The following is a 20,108-nucleotide window of genomic DNA, read 5'->3' on the forward strand; positions in this document are numbered from 1 at the left end:
GAAGCTGTCCTTCGATTCCTAGGTAACGCCTCCGTTCCTACGTGCTTCCTGGTGCACCGTTAGATCAGTGTGCGTGCAGAGCCGGGGGCGAAAAAGCACGTTGGCTTTCTCTCTCTCCTCAAGATATTAGAAAGGAAAGACTGAATTCTTCAGGATTTAGTTTATAAAGTATAAAGTATACTTGATGCTACATTAGGTAAAGTAGTCTGAAAGTCCTTTATAAAAAAGCCTGTAGGTTGGTGCCTGATTTAACGAACAAAGCTTAACAATTTCAGTAATTCTGAGTCTCTCTAGTAACTACAGCTGGACCCGGCAAACCCCGGCGCGCCCCTGGGGGGGACGTCCTGCGGCCCCTGGCTGACGATGGCAACGCTGTTGTGAGTTAGCCCTGCGCCAGCAAAGGCTCTTCCTCCTGTGACTTCTCCGCTTCATGAGACTAAGGATGACAACATGAGGGACTGACCCTTCTGCCAAGCAAGCAAGTGAACCGGAGGTGGGCCAAAGGAGCTTTGGAGCTGAAAGACACGTGGCTGTTATGGTCAGCGACTTAAAAAAAGTTTCCCAATAATAAAAACTGCAGCCAGCAAAGTATGAGAGGGCAAGGCCCTAACTCCCTAATACGTCACCTGCAGAAATGAAATTCAGTGACTCAGTGGGTTCCCGGCAAACCTTGGCACAGTTCTTCACGATCGTCATTATTATTTTTCAGTTGGGCCTCAGGGAAGCGGGCTTAATCCTAATCCCCACATCGTGACACACCCTTGCCTGTGGTTCCTGCGTGGGGCACGCTCACTTTCAGCTCATTATTTTCTTTCTAAAAATAATAGGATAAGCACCCAAGAAATCAAAACAAAAAACAAAAGCTAGGACCTCGACGACAACCTAGAGCTGATTTACCTCCCACCCTGATTTATTTCTGTTGTTTTAACTGTACAAAGAGTGCATCGCACTCAGTGGAATCTTCCAGGGCTTACTCATTTCTTCTGGTATTCCGTTTGCGAGGCCCCTCCAGCACTGCACACTGTCCCAGGACATTCACTTTAGCGAATTTAAATATCAACTTTAAATGGACTAATGTAATGTTAACTTGAATATTCCATGGTGTAGTTTATTTTCCCCAATTTAAGGGCATTTGGGTAGTTTCTAATCATTAAGGCGTTCTGACCAAATCCTCGTGATAAGCAACGGGCGTACTTATTTCATTTCCTCCCCCGCCCTATAAGGCGCTTCCATTTTTCTCTGAGAAAACTGAAACTCAGAGACATTAGGTCACTTGCCTGAGATCACAAAGTCCCTAAGAATGTGGTCTGCGTTTTGGAGCAAAGGAAGATGTAAGAATTATCTTCGTCATTAACGAATCTGCCATTGTCTGATACGAGATTGTCCTTCCACTCATGGGGGAAAAGACTCATTATTTTATTTTATACAATTGCATAATAAATAAGAGTTTCCTTGATCCCGTGAATCAGCAAGTAGGAAAAGTAAAGCTCTTCTCTGGTCCCTCAGAAGGATTTCTTAGTTGAATCCCAGGAACCCAATGTACAATGAATCATAGTTCACAACACACGTATGCGGATGCACACGTGCACACGTGAGCATGCTGCTGTGTGAGGATTTTCTTCATAATTTTAATGTAGAAACATGAGCCAATTTCATCCATTTCCCTGAGAGTGTCAGCTCCTGCCAGTTTGCAAAGGGTGCTGTTTCAGCGTGTCCAAGTTAAATTAGCATTCACTCTAAAGGCAAAAGAAATTCTCCTTAATCTAGTCTCTGCTTAGAACGCAAGAGATAAGGGAAGCCTTTAAAAATAGCACGTATCCAATAGCTGGGATGAAGAGATAACTAGGTTCTGTCATCAGATATCTGTTGTTCCCAAAGGCAGATAAAGTTAGTGTAGATAAAAGTGATTACCAGGGAAAGGAACCGGAGGGCTTGTGATTATAGTGTCCCGTTGGCCTGAGGGTGCCCAAATGGTTGCACCACTATACTGACGTAGAGATGATAAGTGGATTTTAAAATGTCTCGTTTTCTTTGCAAGTGAAAAATTAAATCCCTGAGCTCATTCAGGAGCCCCCGAAGAGCTGTAATCGCCATACCACAGTAGCCCTGGCCGAAGCGGTTCCACAGGCGCTAAGCCAGGGCAAAGTGATTACACACGAGGCTATTTTTGTCTCAGTTTTCTGGGAGGAATCAGAGAGAACACAACTTCTACTTATGATTTTGACTTGGGCGGGGTACTATTACACGTATGGAATGGTCCCGTTCATTTTGGAGTGGGCTGCGTGTGGCGATTGTGTGATCAGGGGCCCCAGGCGACTTGCTGATATCTAGGGGGAACACCACCAAAGAGGCTGGTACCCTCTGGGATGCCAGAGCGCCTTTGAAGAAAGGGGTGGTGGCAGCGACGTCACTCCAAGTCTATTTTGTTGCCACACCAAGGCAGATTTAGTCCTAGAACAATTTAGAAAACTACTCGTTATTCTCTTTAACTTTTCAAGTGTGAAATACACAACACTGAGTAGAGAAAACGTAAAATGTTATTTGTCCGTTTTTAAATAATAATAAAGGGACATCCTGGTAATCACCAGCTTAAGAAACAGAACCCATGGTCCCGCTGTTTCCCACGCAGTCAGAAAGAACCACCATTCTTAACTTAATGGCTTGGTGTTTCTTTGCTTGTCTTTATTGTTTCGCCACCTATACATACATAACATAGTACTTAGTTCTGTCTGTTTCTGGACTTTACATGAATGAAACTATAGGCAGGCAGGTACTACTACTTCCTTTACTGCTGTAACCTTACATTAGTGTGATTTGTTCATCTTGATATGTGTAGCTAGAGGTCATTCGTTTCCACTGATATGGAGTATTCCTGTCATAAGAATATGCCATATTTTTGTTAGCCGTTATACAGAGTCCAGCAGAAATAAGGCCTGCGTGAGTGTGGTTGGTACGGTAATAATGTGAGTGTAATAATTTATAGTTTTAATGTGAACATTTCACCTAAAATGTCATATGGTGTGCTTGAAAGTTATGTTACAGAATTACATGCTTATGATTTTGTAATGAAAAAGGGGTGTTATTTGTGCCAGACCTGTGTTTTATGGACATTCAGGTTTCACCTTAAAGAGCTTCGAGAGTTCACAGACACAATGCTGCTGCGGATGTGTCTGCGGGCTCATGGGTACAAGACTTTGTGTACCTGACAGGGAAGCTGCTGCGGGAAGGTGTGTGCAGGTACAATTTTACTAATAGTGCGAACTGTTTTCCAAAGTAATTGCATCAGTTTAGATTCCCACCGCAGGCATCGAGAGTGCCCGTGTTGCACCTTGTGGTCAATGCTTTGTATTGTCAGACTCCTAAATTTTTGGTGGGAAGTGTCCTTTTTTTCATACACATCAGCCATTCATGTTTCCTCTTCAGTGAAATGGCTGTTCATCTTTAGCCTGTTTTTCTATGAGTTCTCTGTCTTTTACTCATTGACTTATAAAAATACTTTATGTAGTCTGCAAATCCAACTCTTCTCAGCTATATATATGTTGCAAACTATTTCATCATTTTGTGACCTTTTACTCTCCTTCAGTATAGTTTGATAAACAATTCTTAACTTTAATGTGGCCAATACAATTTATCATTTTCCTTAAGATCTGCATCCTTTGTGACCTACTTAAATTTTTTTTCTTCCCCCACAATCAGAAAGATATTCCCATTTATTTTCTTCTAACTGATCATTTAAATGTCTGCTCTGTCACATTTTGTGGGACTGTTTTGGGACTCTAGTCTGCTCTGTTAGACCAAACCACACTGGTCATAATTACTAAAGCTGTATAATTAGTCTTGATTATCTGGTGAGCAAATTGGAATTCACTGTGAAAATATTTTTAGCTTCAAAAACAATATAAAAATAGGAACTAGAACTTACTTTGCTCTGGGTTGATGAACTAATCCTGGAATCTCTTTATTGGTTTTAAGTCTTGCATTTGAACTGGCACTTTTTTCCTGAAACACAGAAACATACACACATAAAAGACTAGATGAGGATCAGCAATTCAACAATAGCATGAATTCCCATCACAGAAATGCTCATGAGTTTGGGACCCTCCAACAGCTGGTTACTTCACAAGGACAAAAGTCCTCGCAAAGATGTTTCACAGCCCAGGTAGAACTACCGACAGGGAACGTTGTCATGAAGAGAGAAATTCGCTTTACAACAGCTACGACTCTGTTTAGAAAATGATGTGTAGTTACTATTTGGTTTTTAGGTCGAGTTACTATAAACAGTAACAATCAAAGAACAGAAGATTCTAGTGTCAGAAAGAGCAGAAGAGGACAATCGCAGGCCTTGCTGGCTTGCCCAGGTTAACTGCTTCAGTGTGTTTTATTTGTAAAAATCCACTGTCGTTACTGACACATCAATTTTGTACCAGGCTCCAGAAGTGACAGAGACAAGGGCATGACTAAAAGTAAAGACTCCCTGCCACCCACCACAAACACTCGGATTGCATTCAACTGAATTAATAATAGTCAGTACGAGCCTGTGTTTGAGGCACTTTTTGCTATTAGCCTAATCTGATTTCTTATTCCCAGTAAACCAGCCAGATGGAAAAGAAACATTCTTAAATCCTAAAACACCAATATATCAGTAACGTTAATACTATTACTCTGTATTTTTAGACAGTACTTTTTATTTTGATTAATTTAATTAATTTAATTATTTATTTGAGAGAGAGAGGGGAAGGAGAAGGACAGGGAGAGAACATCGATGTGAGAGAGAAACACTGATCGGTTGCCTCTTGAATGTGCCCCGATCAGGGACCAAACCCACAACCCAGGCATATGCCTTGACCTGGAATTGAACTGGCGACCTTTTCGCTTCGCGGGATGACACCCAGTCAACGGAGCCACACTAGCCAGGGCTACAGCTATTATTTAGGAAAAAAAAAAAAAATTCAAGGTGCTTTATTCTTTGCTCACAAAACATACCCCTAACATGAAAGAAAAGACTGTGCTAAACCAGTTTGAGAGAGGACTGCACACTCAAGGACCCAGGGGCGTGTCGATGACCCAAGCCCCAGGTGAAGGGGAGGAATCAAGTCCTGTGGGCCAACCTGCCCTTCTCACCACATGCAGAGCGATGGGCCCAGAGTGAGCTCTTCTGAGGTCGTAGTTCTCCTAGGACCACAAAAGCCACTTATGCCAATGAAATTCCAATGACTTACACATTCTGGTGGTGGTCTGCTATTGACCATCAGCTTATCCGTAGAACATCAGTATTCCAAAACACAGGGTAAGTTTGTGGTTTTCTGGGAAAAGAATCATTATGGTTCTTCTGCAGTCTATCTTACCTTTCTTTCCTCACACTGAAGAACGTTTTCATGAACATTTAAAAAGTATAAAATATATATTGTTTCCTCTGCTGATGTAGTCAGGGGACAGCAGATGAACTCCCTAGTTTCTTACAAAGCTGGTGGGAGGCCAATCGGAAAATGCTGATGCTCTAACCCCAGGCGGGCAGGTCCACACCCTCTCTTTGCCATGGGCGCTGCAGTCCCTGGCTTAGGGGCCCGGCACGGTGAATCCGTAATCTACCAAATCATAAATTTTAGGAAATTTATAGAGCTGTGCAATTAGCACCTCATTCCAGTTTTAGAAAAATTCTACCATCCCAAACCATTTCCTCAAATCCATTTGCAGTTATTCCCTGCTCTCGGCTGTAGCCCCAGGAAACCACAATCTGCTCTCTGTCTCTACATACAAATGTGCCTTTTCAAGATTCATATAAATGGAATACTACATAGCCTGGCATTTTTCACTTAGTATAACATTTTTGCGCTTTACCCGTATTACATTTACTTTAATTGCTAAATAACATTCCGATATATGGATATACCACATTTTTTTAATCCATCCCTCGGACTGTCACTAGTTTCTGGCTATTATGATTCACGCTGCTATGACATTTGCATACAAGTCTTTGTGAGGACATGTATTTTCATTTCTCTTGAGTAGATTCCTAGGAGTGGAACTGCAAAGTTATATGGTAAGTTGATAGTCAAATATTTAAGATGTCACCCAACTATTTTCCAAAGTGGCTGCACCATTTTATATTCCCACCAGTCGTGCAAACGGTTCCAGCTTCCCCACGTGCCTGCTGATGCTTGATTACTGCCATTCAAGAGGGTGTCTCCTTGTGGGCTTACTTTATTTTTAAAATGTCACCGACTTGGATTTGTCCTTATGTTTCCTTGTGTCCCTCAGAACACCTAGCATCTTGCGACATGGAGCGTTCATACGCCCACCGGCTAGCTGCATTTGCATCAATAAGTTAATTGGTTCTGTATTTGCTTATAGACATCACTTAATTTCTGCTCTGGGTGCTTATGGGGGAAGGGGAGGTTTAAAGAGATGTCTTTAAAAAAACAAACAAGCAAACAAACAAAACCAAGAAGGGCTGAAGGAAGGAGGAAGCCCTCCTGGAGCAGACACAGCAGAGGGGCCGTGCGCGGCCGCGTCTGGGCGCACAGGGTACAGAAACAGAGAATCGAACTGGGAGGCGATGGGCGAGGCGACTGAGGTATTGTCTCTCTTGGCAAGAAAAAAACTATCTTAAAGGTATTTGACACTTACAAACAAAGTACCTAAAATAAACTAGGACCGAGTAGGACTATATTGAAGCCCTTGCAAGGCCCTCAGCAGGCAGTTTGCAAAGCAGGTTTTTTTTTTCCTTAGAGGAGATGAAATTTGAGCATTTTCTTAATTATTTATATATTTATATAAGTATTAATGATACGTATTATTGTACCTCTTTTTAAAATTTTATCTTTCAATTACAGTTTGCATTCCACATTATCTTGTATGAGTTTCAGGTGTTCGGGTCAGCATAGCGGCCACAGGGAACAGTGTTTTTCAAGATCCATTCATACCAGTATCGGAATCATCCGGATGTGTGTTAAAATACAGATCCCCAGGCCGAGTGTGAGTCTCTGGGATCGAGGCCCAGGAATCTGCCCTTCAAACGAGAGGCCCATGTGACCTTTACTCAAAAGAAGTTTGAGAACTTCTATTTCAGAGGAAAGACACCTTCACGCTTAGCATCCCCCCTGTTGGTTTTCCACACAATGGTTCTCAAACTGAGCCCTGGGGTTCTGCAGAGCTGCCTTGGGGGCAACACAGAGAGAGGCCCAGCAGAGCAGAAGCCCCCTGAGCGCTTTCATACCGAGTGGCTCCATCAGTTGAAAAAAGGCCTCCATTTCTCCCAAGTGCTTGCAAACTAATGTCAGGCAGTGACAGGCTTCTTTAAACAGCGAATCAAACAACTTTCTTCTTTGCTTGGAATAAGTTTCTTTCGTTATGAGCAGAACACGCTTGTCAGTGTCGAGAGTAAACTTGTCTTTCCCTTCGTAGTTTCTCTGACGCTGGAGACAGTGAAACCATCTGTATTTATGCTGCTGCTCCCCAATCCCTGGGTGGCATCTCCCAAAGGGGAAGCCAGGATAGCAAGTGCAACTGACAGCTTCTTTAAAAAATTCCCTCTAACTTCACCTCCCTGTCACTCCTTTGTCTGCGGTGCTGCTCTGAGGGCACAGGCAGCGGCAAGCCTGGGAAGTTCCCTGCGTTGGTTCTGGGTTGGAAGTGTGGGAGAAACCTCATTTTCTTTTTCTGGGCCCAGCAGTATAAAGGAATCCCAGGGGCCAGATGGAGGCAGGAAGCTGGAGGCCTAGGCAAAAGAGGTGGGGGTGGGCATAATAGCTCCGGAGGCTGCTCAGGAGGGACCTGCACAGAGAACAGGCACAACAGCACTGAAGGGGAACGCTCAACGCATCCCGCCGTGCCCTGCACACAGGCTGTGGTTTTGCGCACATTTGGACCCCTGCATTTCAGGAAGTACGTGAGAACTAGAGAAGGTCATTTATTAACTGGAATTGAGAGGCTTAGGGGGCGCATGCCTATTTAAAAAATAGGAACATATTCAGCTATAAAATAAATGAGTCATCATTTCCGCTTTGAGGAGTAACCCACAGAATGAGGAAACAATCTCATTTGATGTTTTTCGTGTGATTTCCCAAATGGTATTAATGCGAGATAGGACACTACCGCCTTCCAATGTAAAAGAATTTTATCTTCTGTCTTTTGAATGATGACAGTGAGCTGGGCTATCCTCGCTCTGTGAGGATCCGGGGTCATTAGCAAATGGCAAGGCCCAAGCTCCCAGATGCAACTGTTGACTTGGGCCGACCAGTATCACTATAATTACATGAAGGCAACACTTCCCTTATAATTACCTGCCCAAGGAGATGACAGACTGCCTCTCTGCTTCCTGCTGTGTGACCCTGAGCAGCTTTCACAACCTCTGTGCCTCGGCTCCCGCGTTGGGGAAATGGGAAAAAAAGCACTACTTTCCCAGCTTGCCTGTTGCACGGGATCCGTAACAAATGACAGCTCAGTAGTAAGGGAGCTGCCCTGGGGACAGAGGAGAACTGAGAGTTGCCAAGAACGATCCTGGGGGCCCACTCCTTGCTAGGCACCTTGCTGGACTAGGAGAGAAAGAATAAGAAAAAAGAAGACAAAGAAGGCAAACAAAACAAAACCAAACAAAACCCCCAAGAGATTTTGAGAGAAACAACAAGGAAAAAAAAAAAAAAGAAAGAAGATAGACAACAAGGACAAAAAGACAAAAAAACTGCAAATGTCAGAGAAAAACTCAAATGCTAAATTATAAGATGAGAATTTGTAAGACTGGAGGTCAACCGGATGCACAGGGGAGATGGAGGAGGAAAAGGTAGAGCGGACACCGACGGGCCGAGTTTTGGCCTGGCTGGCGATTTTTCCTCCCTGGCTATAATGTATAAGGGACGGGCTGACGCTCCATCTGAAGGCATCTTTCCGGGCCAGCAATGCAAAGGTGACATGGCCATTAAGGCAGAAACGGTGCCGGGCGGAAGTGCGCTTTCCTCCAGGGGACAAAAGGAGCTTCGGGGCAGAGAGGCGGTGCGGATGCGGAGAGCGTCTGCACGTCTGTGCACGTCTGCGCGTCTGCACATCTGCGCGTCTGCACATCTGCACATCTGCACTTCTGCACGGGCCGAAGGCCAGAGCTGCTTGGCTGCCCTCGCAGGTGTGACTGGGACGGAGCTCAGGCCCGGCTGTGTCTGGGGGACCAGGGGAGGGCCTCTCCCTCTCCCTGCTTCTGCTCTTAGCGTGTCACCTTGGCTTCATCTTTTCACGACCCTATGGCAACCCCAGATCCAGTTCTTCCAACTCTGGGACCCAGCAGGCAAGAGGGTCTTCCTTGCTGGCCCCAGGTCCACAGGTCCCTGCCCTTCATCAGGTGTGACCACTCTGGTGGGGGAGTGGTCTCACAGGAGCAGGGAGTTGCAGCAGAAAAGAAGCAAGAGTGGCCAAAGCACAACTTTTGAACTCTTAGCATGAAGTTTTTTTTTCTATTATTATATATTATATATTTTAAAAATAAATAAACTCTGTTGCATGTATTAGGATTTTTTAAAAGTGTGCTTTTTAAAAATCTTTTTATGTTTTCACATACAGGAGTTTTGGGTTTCTGGCTGATGGGAAAGAACCGATTCCTTTTTCATCTACTGTTTCTTCCATCCCTTCTGTGGGTAGTCCTGGCTCGGTCCACATTTAGCCCCCTGCCCACACACTCTCTTCTATACCCTCTGAAACCTCTCCCATCAGTCGAGAGAACAGGGACAGGGATGTTTTAATAGCGCCCCCAGGCTTTCTAGCTGACAGCAGCGTCAATTCTTCTGTGGTCTGATTATTTCACAACATGGATGGACGCCGTCGGTCACTAGATTTCTATAGAGTCCTGACGGGCAATAATCCAATCAGGCGTCTTCCATTATTGATGTACTATTAGCCCGAAGCTAGGAAAAGACTGGTTGGTTGTAGCTAACATTGGGGTTGAAAAGCTCTTTAAAGTATAAATAGGGTACTTAGGCAATAAAGCGTAAACACCATTTTTTAAAAAAAATTCTCCTTTTGGAGAAACAGCGCTGCTAGAAATACCTTCATTCTAAACTTTGCAAACAGAATTGATCCTGAAATGCTTAAAGGGGTGTGTGTAACCATAAATGTCTCTATTTGCTAATCTTCTCAGTCTTTCAGGAGCTTTCTAGAAAAGCTACTGTGCTTTTCCACGTTTATTTCTCCCCACACCCCCTCAGATTTGTTGCACATTCCCGTAACACACGGAGGCGAGCACTTACTGGTGATGTGGGGCCAGGATGGGGCTGGGCCCCCTTGGGCAGCCTCAGCCCCAAGCTGAGGAGAAAAGGTAAGAACAAATGATCTGTCATTTCTAATCTCGCTGAGGTTGTTATACTAGGAAGCTTTCAGATCAGGGGTTTATGAGTGCTACGGTCAGTCTTAGTTTATGAAGTGTGCCATGAGGTAAGAGTGCTTTCTGAATGTCTGCTCTTATGTTCTCTATTCTTCACTCTCTAGACCCTACAAGGCAAGTGAGTCTTAGCAGACAGTTTGCTTGTTCTCTCATTCTTTGCCTCTCCACTTAAGTGAAAATCTTTTCCTGAGTAAAAAGCCAAAAAAAAAAAAAAAAAAAAAAGCAGCAGCAGAACTGGCAATGAGAGAAAAATATGTTGAAGTACTTGTTTAAGAGCTTTAATGAACCATAGAGGCCTGATCCCCATTCTTCAGGGATAAGAGCCATGGAGATGTATCTTGCCAAGCTTGAAAAAATAATCTTTTAGGGATGTGACGGAAAACTGTCAGGTGACTACTTATAATATGCAGTTTATCAATTCAGCTACACACCTTTAATACCACAGAGTGCGTGAACATCATATTAATTTAGAAACAGCACCCTTTCCACACTCACGGTTCATGGAACAATTTAAACTTTGCAGGTGCACCCGGCATCTGTATTTTCGCAGAGTCTTGCATCCTTCGAGTCTGCTACTCCTTGCATCACCACTTCTGATTTGCTTGAAATAAAATACAGTTTGATCTGTTGTATGTTTGCTGTCTTGGAAATTTGATTCCAAGCTATAAATACCCATTTAGTGGTGGAGATCTCTCCGCTGTGCACCATTTACTGTATTATTATTGTTTCAAAGTAGCTTTTCAAAGGCTGCATATATATGATGACTCATAGAAATAATAACTACATTGGAAATTTTCTCTCATTTAGCAACAAAACCGATTTTGTCAGAAGACTTCTATAAGCATTTAAAGTCACTGTTTTAGGCTAACATGTTTCCCCCAAACTTTGTCTTCAAAATAACAAGAGTCCTACATCATGTGACGCAGATACAAGGTTGCATCCACTCTTCTGAAGAACAATGAAAACAAAACAAAACAAAACATAACACCCTGCTCACATTCTGGAGTATACCATAACGTAGTGGAAATTCTTACCACGCAAAGATGACTTAAAGGGTATGTTTTAACAAAATCCAAGGTTTCCTGCTAAAACTTAATAGAACCAGTAGAGACTTTATCCCGTTTGAAAAATGGGATGCTGAAGTAAAATCTCACAAAACATGCATGCTACCTCTGTTGTGAAAGTCATTTGGTAGAAAACATGCTAAGCACACACACACACACACACACAAAACAAACCCAACAAAACAACCAAATGAAACAAAAACAACGCGTATTCATGCTGGCACATTTGCGTACATGCACTGTTCTCTCCCCTCTCCTCCATCCCCTTCTCACAGTTATTGCTATAGAAGATAAACTCCTGGAGCACAGATATAATTGTATTTCATTTGTCTTACATCAGACCATATGTATATATTTCACTGAAGCTCCTGTGAAAATCTGACAGTAGAGAAACAGAGCTTTGGATCCCTTGTCACTTATGGTCTCTTGTAATTTCAAAACCAATGGCAACAATGAAAATAAGAGCTGCCTCTGCCAGTACCCTTCCAGGTGGCAGACCCCCCGCCCCTCCCCCAGGGCTGCTGGGCACTGTGTCAGGTCAGAGCGAATGCCAAGCACAGCCCCTCCACGGGATAAGAGCCCAGCAGAGTCAGCACTTACTGCTATTGTTGTTGTTATTATTAACTGTTAATCCTGCCCTCCCCACAGTGACTGCGTGAGGTGAGGGCTCACAGAAGAGAACGTTCAGGACACTGTTCAGGACCCTGAGGCTCTGAGACATTTTGCAAGTTGCCAAAGGTCAGAGAGTTATTGGCCAAAAGGATTAGGAACTCTGCCTTTGTACCCGTTTCAGTCACTATTTTGCATTCTTAAAAAAGCCAAATCTGTATAAATTAAAGAGGGTGGGAATAAGGGTAGTCCAGGCAATTTTAAACTACTCTTTCATACCTCAATACCTAACGTTGTGACAAAGGCCTCGGGGTGGGGGACCCACAATGTTAAAGACACAGGCAGCCCCTGGGAATCCTCTCACCTGAAAAGCAGCGCCTGCACCTCCCGAACCAAAGCAGGTCAAGGCCAGGCGAGCACTGGGAAGGGATAAAGAACATGGAGCAAACAACAGGGAATCGAGGGACCGGGTACCCTTGGTAAGAGCAGTCACCAGTGAGAGCCTCTCCAAAGGCATTTAAATTTAAACATTTTTTGGACATATTATATTAGTTTCAGGTGTACGACCCAGTGATTCAATATTTATGTATATTGTGAAATAATCACCATTAAAAGTCTCGTCAATATCTGTTACCCTACATAGCTATAAAATGTTTTTCTTGTGATGAGAACTTACAAGATCTACTCTTTTAGCAGCTTTCAAATATGCAATAAAAAATTATTAACTACAGGCGCCATGCTGTGCATTACATCCCCATGACTTATTTATTTTATAACTGGAAGTTTGTACCTTTTGAGCCCCGTCACCCATTTCTCCTACCCTCACTCCCCTTCTCTGGCAGTCGCTCAAATTTAAAATTTTAAACAAAGGTTATTGCTGCTGGCCAGACAATACATAGATCCCGCAGTACGCAGAAGCTGCCTCTTATCATGGAAAGCTGTTAACTGTTCAGGAATTTTGAAAGCCAGCTGCTGGTAGCTTGAAATTGGCCTCTGTAAGAGTATTTACACTATGGAAATTGGCCAACAGTTTAAATCAGCTCCCCCGGCACCCACCAAGAGCTGATTTACCAGCACTGCATATAATTATATATAAATGATTGTTTTAAACTTGTTTGCCATCTTTACCTGAGTCCTTGTTCTGTGCTTGAGACAGGTTTCGTGACCATGGCAGGGTGGCCCTACATATTGAAGAGGGAGCTTTCCCCTCAAATAAATACCCTTTACATACGGTCACGAGGAAACTACAATGCACTGGAGTGTTTTGGATGGGTTGGGTTGGAAGGTCATCATGCTGCTTTTTGAAAACTTGGGTTAAAGGGAACTCCATTCTTGGCTCCGTAGGCTTAGGCCTGAGGACACAGCTCGGTGCCATGTCCTCTCCACAGTGGCGTCTTCCTGCACTGAAGACAGGGAGACCCTTTTCCACCCCCACCTCATTGTCTGTCACCCGCCCCGTCCCAATCTCCAAGAAAGAACTACCTGGCCAGGCCCACCTTCTATCATCGCTGTCTTGTAGCAAAGCTCTGTTTCCCCTCTAAATCAGGCCATTGTCCATTTGGGAATTTTCTTTGAAGGAAACATTGCAGTCTGAAAATGAATTAGTGTCTCCGCGTTTCACCTTCCAAAGAAGAGAAAAGTTCAGCCTCCAACAACATGTGACGTGAATAATAGAATTTAGCTAAACCGTGTCCAACAGAACTTTGAACCCTGCTCTAGAAAATTCTCACGCTTCCCTCCCATGTTGGCTAAGGATGGAAGTGAAAGAGAAGTGGCGACAAGAACTACTGCTTCCCTGTCCAAGTTAATGAACCGCTCTACTGCTTCTCCATCATCCAAACACCTCAAAATCCGCCAGAGAGGAGGAACCAAAGTTGCAGAAGTGAATCAAGGGAGCGTGGCAGACTTCATCAGCCTTGCGAAGAAAGGCAAAGGAAACACCACGCTGACACCCTCATCCTCCTGGGAGAACCTTTCTCCCTGCCGTTCCTGGCACAGGCTTGTCATGGCGTCTCGGCTCATCTGTTGACACGCCTGTCTCTTCTTCCTACAGGCTGTTTTAAATGCTTCAGCCTAATAGAACATAAGCCCCTTAAGGACATGGATGGTGTCTAATCTCATTCTGCTTGCTGTTGGTGACAGGGTTAGGTGCTCAGTAAGGGTTTGAGGGAGGAATGAATGGACATTTGTCATCCTTGGCTTGGGTGCTGCACTGTGTGACGACATTAACCTCCCTCAGAAGGTGAGGATGGGCCCCCATCAAACGGGGGGAAGGATTTTAGGAATGAACTGGGGAGCTGGGGCACAAGGACAGGGACACCAGAGGGAAGAAGGGATAGGGCCTTCACTGATGAATGTCAACTGTCACTCTTGTAACTCCGATCATGTCATACAGGGCCTTCTACATAATACACAGCAACCTCGCACGGTCAAATTCACAGTGGCAGAAAGCAGAACCGCGGCTGCCAGGAGAGGGGGAGGGGACAACGGGGAGTTAGAGTTTAATGGGGACAGAGCTTCAGTTTTGCAAGAAGCATAAAGGTCTGGAGACGGATGGTGGTGATGGTTGCCCAGCAATGAGAATGTGCTAATACCACAGAACCGCCTGCTCTTAAAAATGTTAAAATGGTAAATTTTGTTATGTATATTTTATCCAGTTTTTAAAAAATGCACAGCAAAGGTTGGACGAGCTCTCACCTCCAGTCTCCCCGAAGCTCCTTTGAAAATATTTTGTTGTTTGCTTCATCTAATCTACTATTTTATGGTCTCTCCTGATTTTATATACTCCAAAATCAACAGAAAACAGATTTATGTACAAAGATCAGTTAAAATATTTACTTGTAAGTTGATATAGTCTGCAAACTCAAGGGACAACTGGCATGTCACACAACCCACCGGGCCACAGTGACCTGCAGTTTGCATGCACTGGGGAAAACTACACATCCCATCGAGGCTGACAAATGCAAGAATTTTTACATGTAATTTCACCCACTCAGAAGCTTTTAAATGTGCTTGGACTTTGAGAACTCAGAGCAAATTCACTTTGTGAAAGAAAGTAGGGGTCATGGTTTGTTTATGGCTCCAAAGTCAATCCACTTTGTAAGGGAAAGATACTACAGTGAGACTACAAACCAGAAGTGACCAAGGAAAGCAGGATGCGTGCAATGATCTTATCGGCGAAGTACTGGTGTTCAGAAAAGAGGTGCATGGTGGGGTCTAGGGGATCGGGTCTCTGGAGGTGGCCAGGTCGCCAGACTCTGCCACTTCGAGTCTGTAATCTTGCCTCAGTTTCTTTCTCTGCAAAACAAGGCTAACGGAATGTCTCTCATAAAGCACTAGTATCCTGTTAAATGAGATTAAATAATGCAGCATCTGGGAGAGGGTGGATATTCATAAATTCTTAGATGTTATTATCACTTATCTTCATGATGTATTATTGCTATTTATTACTAACAGTAAGTCTCTTATGAGTAGTACATACATATACACTTCTGAAAAGCAACCAGGTCAACCTCAGAGACCTGTCCTGAAACGTTTTTTTTGTCCTGATGTTGTGAGTAATTGGGAGCAAGGAAGTCACCTTTAAAGGTGGTATAGAGTCTAGCTCCTGCATTTTATATTGCTGGTAACTACAGTCTATAGAGACTAAAGGACTTGAAGAAGATCCTCCTGTTAGAGGCAGAACTGAGCACCTGTTCCTTAATCCAGGCCTCCCTTCTCTCTCCTGTGGAACTTCCAGAAGTGGTAGGGTTCTCAAAGCAGCTGAATGTTCAAAGCTCACCTTCTAACTCTGAGCTGTGTGCCAGAAGGGGGTGAAACACGTAAAAGGTGACTTGCTCTGGCCTGTGATGGCTGAATGCGTAATGCCATCCGCTAACAGTTACTGGGTGCTAGATCTGGGCTAGGCACGCCTCAGGAGCAGTCCAGGGGTGTTCTTGGAACGTGCTAGGAAGGAAGCAATGGACGAATCCTAAAACATAAACAAACACACCTAGGAGGCCTTACAGATGATCAGCTAATACGCCTCGCTGTCCGCACCTCTGGGATCTGCCCTCAGGAGACCCCGGTCTGGGCTCCCTGGCTGTCCGTCCTAGCTAAGCATGGGACACTAGGCAGCTGACCAGACACTCTGGGCACACAGGCCGGGCGTGTGGACTGTGGGCCTCAGGGATGGGACAGGGCTGTTTAGTTATACGCACTCCAAGGGCAGCGTGCTTGGGTCTATTTACTTGGGCAGGTAGGAACCCCAGAGAGGTGCGTCTCATCACGTTGTGGGGAGTCCAGGCCTTCTTGCCAGCATCCTGCGAGCCAGACGCAGAAGGCAGCCAAGGATGTTGGCCTTCCAAATGCAGACTTTCACCGAAAAGCCCTGATTTCAGTGTGGCATCCTTGCCTCCGCTGTTTACACTGACCGACAGCGAAACCCCTCGTTTGAGCCCCCTTTTACCCGCGTTTCCAGAGCTCTCTGGAGCTGGCAATTTCTGAGCCTTCTGCTCATTTTACAGTGTAATTGGCTTTCTTGCGTTTGCTAGGTCAGGCCCCACTCTTATCTGTTTCCATCTTGCAGAATGTTATGTTGTATTCTGTTCTCTGTCTTAGAGGAGGAGGAGTATTATTCTGCAGAGTCCTGCACCTGTTGTTTTCCTGGCATTTCAGGAGGAAATAAAGAGTAACATCTATGTTCTGCCTATTCTACCTCACCTAATCCAGGCACTCTGTGTCCATTGTTAAATTCTATAACTGTGAGAAGTAGTTGTTATTATTATACCCATTTTGAGCTGAGGAAACCGAGTCTCAGCGACTTGCCCAAGGTTTCCCAGAGGGTTTGAACTCATGCCTTTCTGATGTCAAAGCCCAGGCGGCACATCGGGACCACACACAAACATCCAGGGTGAGGTAACGGTAACGGCACCTGCTGATGGTCGCTGAGCATTCGCCATGTGGTTTGTGGGTATTACCTGCAACACCCCCGTGAGACAGGCTCTGTTACTATTACTCCACGTTACAGAGAAGGAAATTAAGCCACAGACTGGATAAGGGACCTTCCCAAGGTCACAGAGCCTGGGGAATCTGGCTCCAGAGGCTGTGCCCTTCACACTCCGCAAGGACAGTTCAGTGTCCCATGTCTACTGTGTGGATTTCCACTATCTACTTTAGGACCCCCCCCTCCACCGCTGCATTCCCCCCACAGCTCTACTCTTTTCTCTCTCCTACATAACTTCCTCCAAAAGAAAACAAAAATCTTACACCAACCAGAAGAACAGAAGATAGCCAGAGTTAGAGTAAAATCATTTTGAAAATATTTGCACAAGAAATTATTCTACCATATTACATTATCCTTGGTTTATAGTTACCTCTAGACATTCAAGTCAGGAATCAGGTGAAGAACATGCTGATATAACTATTCATACAAAACACAAAAAACATACTTTTTTTAGAGAGGAAATGACAACTAGAATTGATGTCCCAGTCTGATAGCCTGAAAGTATGTATGCTAGGGGGCGCTATTGAACAACATGAGGGGGTTTTGTTCATTTAGTGTTCTTTGGACTATCATACGGTCATTCTTTGGGGTAGGGTGAGCTTGCAACTTTAAATTAAAACCTGTTTAACCTTAGCCTGGTAACTGTTAGTCAACACGGCGGTGCAGAAGAAATTTTATAATTTATATTTATTACATGTGCAGTCAGTTCTTCCTCATGTAGAGCTATTAATCACCCATTATTTTCTTTCCCACTTGCACTTCCGAGAACTCAATTAAAAGATAATGAAATGGAGGTGTTAAACCCAAAGAAGGTGTCGCTGTCTCTAGAGCATTATTGATGGTGTGAAGGCTGTGTCTTGGGGCTGTTAATAGAATCTGTGAGCTAAAGGAAGCACAAAACCAAATTAGTGGAACCAAAACATTAGCAACCAGGAAATCTTAGTTCTGACTCCGTTGCTCCACAATTAAGCTAAATTACCTAAGTACATGCTAATAAATCATGATGCAGTAAGTACATAGGATTGGGAAGGTTAGCAAGTACAACAGCAGTGCCTATGCTGAACTCGGCCACGCAGGCTCAGTCCAAAATAGAAAACGTGATGTGGTTACCACATAAAAGACCGGATGGCATGCAGACCCTGCTCCAAAGGCCGTTCAACCAGGGAATAATATGGATCCATCTATAAATGTATATCAATATATATTCTTCTCTGAACTTTTGATAGTGCTCTAAAAATTACTTGTTCTTCTAACTGATGGTTTCCAGATGGAAGGGGCAGTTGGGGATAAAGAAATACAAATTGACAGTTACATAATAGTCACGGGATGTAAAGTACAGCAGGGAATATAGTCAATAATACTGTAATGACAGTGTATGGTGTCAGGCGGGTACTTATCTGGAGGATCACTTCGTGAGGAATATAAATATCTAACGACTATGCCATGCACCTGAAACGAATACAATATTGAAAGTCAACTGTAACTGAAAAATCAAAAAATCCCCAAAATTATTTGTTTTGGAATTGTGCCTACTACACAAAATAGTTTTAGTAGTAGCTAAAAAGTTTTTTGAATGAAGATTATCTATGAAATCCGGCACTCCATACGTTTGCAGAACTTGAATATGTGCTTCTTAAAAGGAGCGACTGCATAGGCTGAAAGGCACTGTGTGGAGAATGACAATTTACGAAGACACCACTGTGTCACCTTGATTACTCCCTCACTGCTCACACATCGCTTCTCCCTATGGACCGAAGGACTTCAGGCAGAAGGCACTGTGCTATAGGCGCAGCTCTGATATTTTAGGTAACTGCAACGGCAATTGAGGCAAAAGGAACTCAGTGACCACTTGTTGATGGACAAATTGTATGGATAGAAATGTGAGCTAATAAATTAGCCCATGCAGCTTATCCAGGCTCATGGGTATATTCTTATATAATCTAGGAAGAGCTATTGCTCTTGCTAACTGTGGCTTCCAAGTGGAGGTGAACAACCTAACACCATTTTGCTGAAAGAACCATTTACCTTCTTGAAAATTACTAAGTCAAACATGATTTTTTTCCCTCCCAGTTCTCAAGTCCAAGATCATTACTGCTTAGGATGAGAAGACCTGACGGCTTTTGGAGTGCTGAGGTGAAGTGGTTTTCCCTGCTACACGCAAAACCATGTGAATTACTCCGTGTACTTGGTCTTAAAAACCACTTGGTTCGTGCTTGGAAGTAGCTTTCAGCGGCATACACAGCACAGAGGTCTGTCTTCAGCTGGCAACTTGGAAACTACTATTCTGGGATGCAGGCTAAAAAAAGAAAATCCTAAAAGCCTTTTGGTGGGCGTAAATGAGGTGGTTTTTGTAAAAAAAAAAAAAAAACTAGGGGGAAAAATACCAAACTGTTATTTATATTTAAAGACATCCTAAAAATATATCCATTCATTCAGTAGGCAACGCCGCCGACTTTTAGAACCAAAAGTGACTTTTCAGGGACCAGCTTCAAGGATGTAGGAGAGAGGGAGCTTTGAGTGTGATGTTGGGGCTAAGGCAAGTGAACTGATTATGCCCTATAGTTCACACCGATTGATCCTAACATGCCAAATTTGGGCTTCATCTTGTCACAGAATGTATGCTGTCACCCAGGTGACGGACGTGTGCTTAGTTATCGCAGGTGTGAGGCCCGTAGCCCTGCCCAGGGGAGGACGGAGGGTCTCGCGGGACTTTACTCCACTCCCCACCCCTGTAGGCTGGACCCTGGGGAGCACACTCCTGCGTCTTTGAGGAGGCACAGGTTGAGGGATGGAAGCAGCTCCAAAATACGTGAAAATGCCCCTCGTCCCGGGCACTGGGAGACTCACCGGGGACAGGCAACCCCCTGCCGTGCCAATGTATTCTAAACACGGTAAATGACCTTGTCAGGAAGGCTCGCCGCTAAACCTGGATTATTCCGCAAAGGCTGGAAATGATATCTACTTAGCAAAAAAATTTCTCATTGAGAACACAAACAGATTACACATAAGAGCGCTTAGGCAGTGCTTAAGAGAATTAAGAAGATAGTTTTCAAAGGGCTTTGAAGCACATCAGAGAACTCCGTTTACA

The 20,108-nt window shown here is 44.0% G+C and overlaps 1 protein-coding gene across 2 annotated transcripts in view; it reads right to left on the reverse strand.

Annotated features, from left to right (window-relative positions):
* CUNH1orf21 (chromosome unknown C1orf21 homolog) overlaps positions 1-20,108 on the reverse strand; it is a 189,068-nt gene that overhangs the window by 24,191 nt on the left and 144,769 nt on the right. For both annotated transcript variants that reach the window (XM_054587667.1, XM_054587668.1), the window contains exon 4: positions 3,923-3,999. In XM_054587667.1, the coding sequence (XP_054443642.1) occupies positions 3,923-3,999 (77 nt within the window). The remainder of the gene's footprint in view (positions 1-3,922; positions 4,000-20,108) is intronic.

This window comes from Pteronotus mesoamericanus, unplaced genomic scaffold (genome assembly GCF_021234165.1).
Source record: "Pteronotus mesoamericanus isolate MK-2021 breed Mesoamerican mustached bat unplaced genomic scaffold, CSHL_Meso_final scaffold_1186, whole genome shotgun sequence".
Classification (NCBI taxonomy): Eukaryota; Metazoa; Chordata; class Mammalia; order Chiroptera; family Mormoopidae; genus Pteronotus; species Pteronotus mesoamericanus.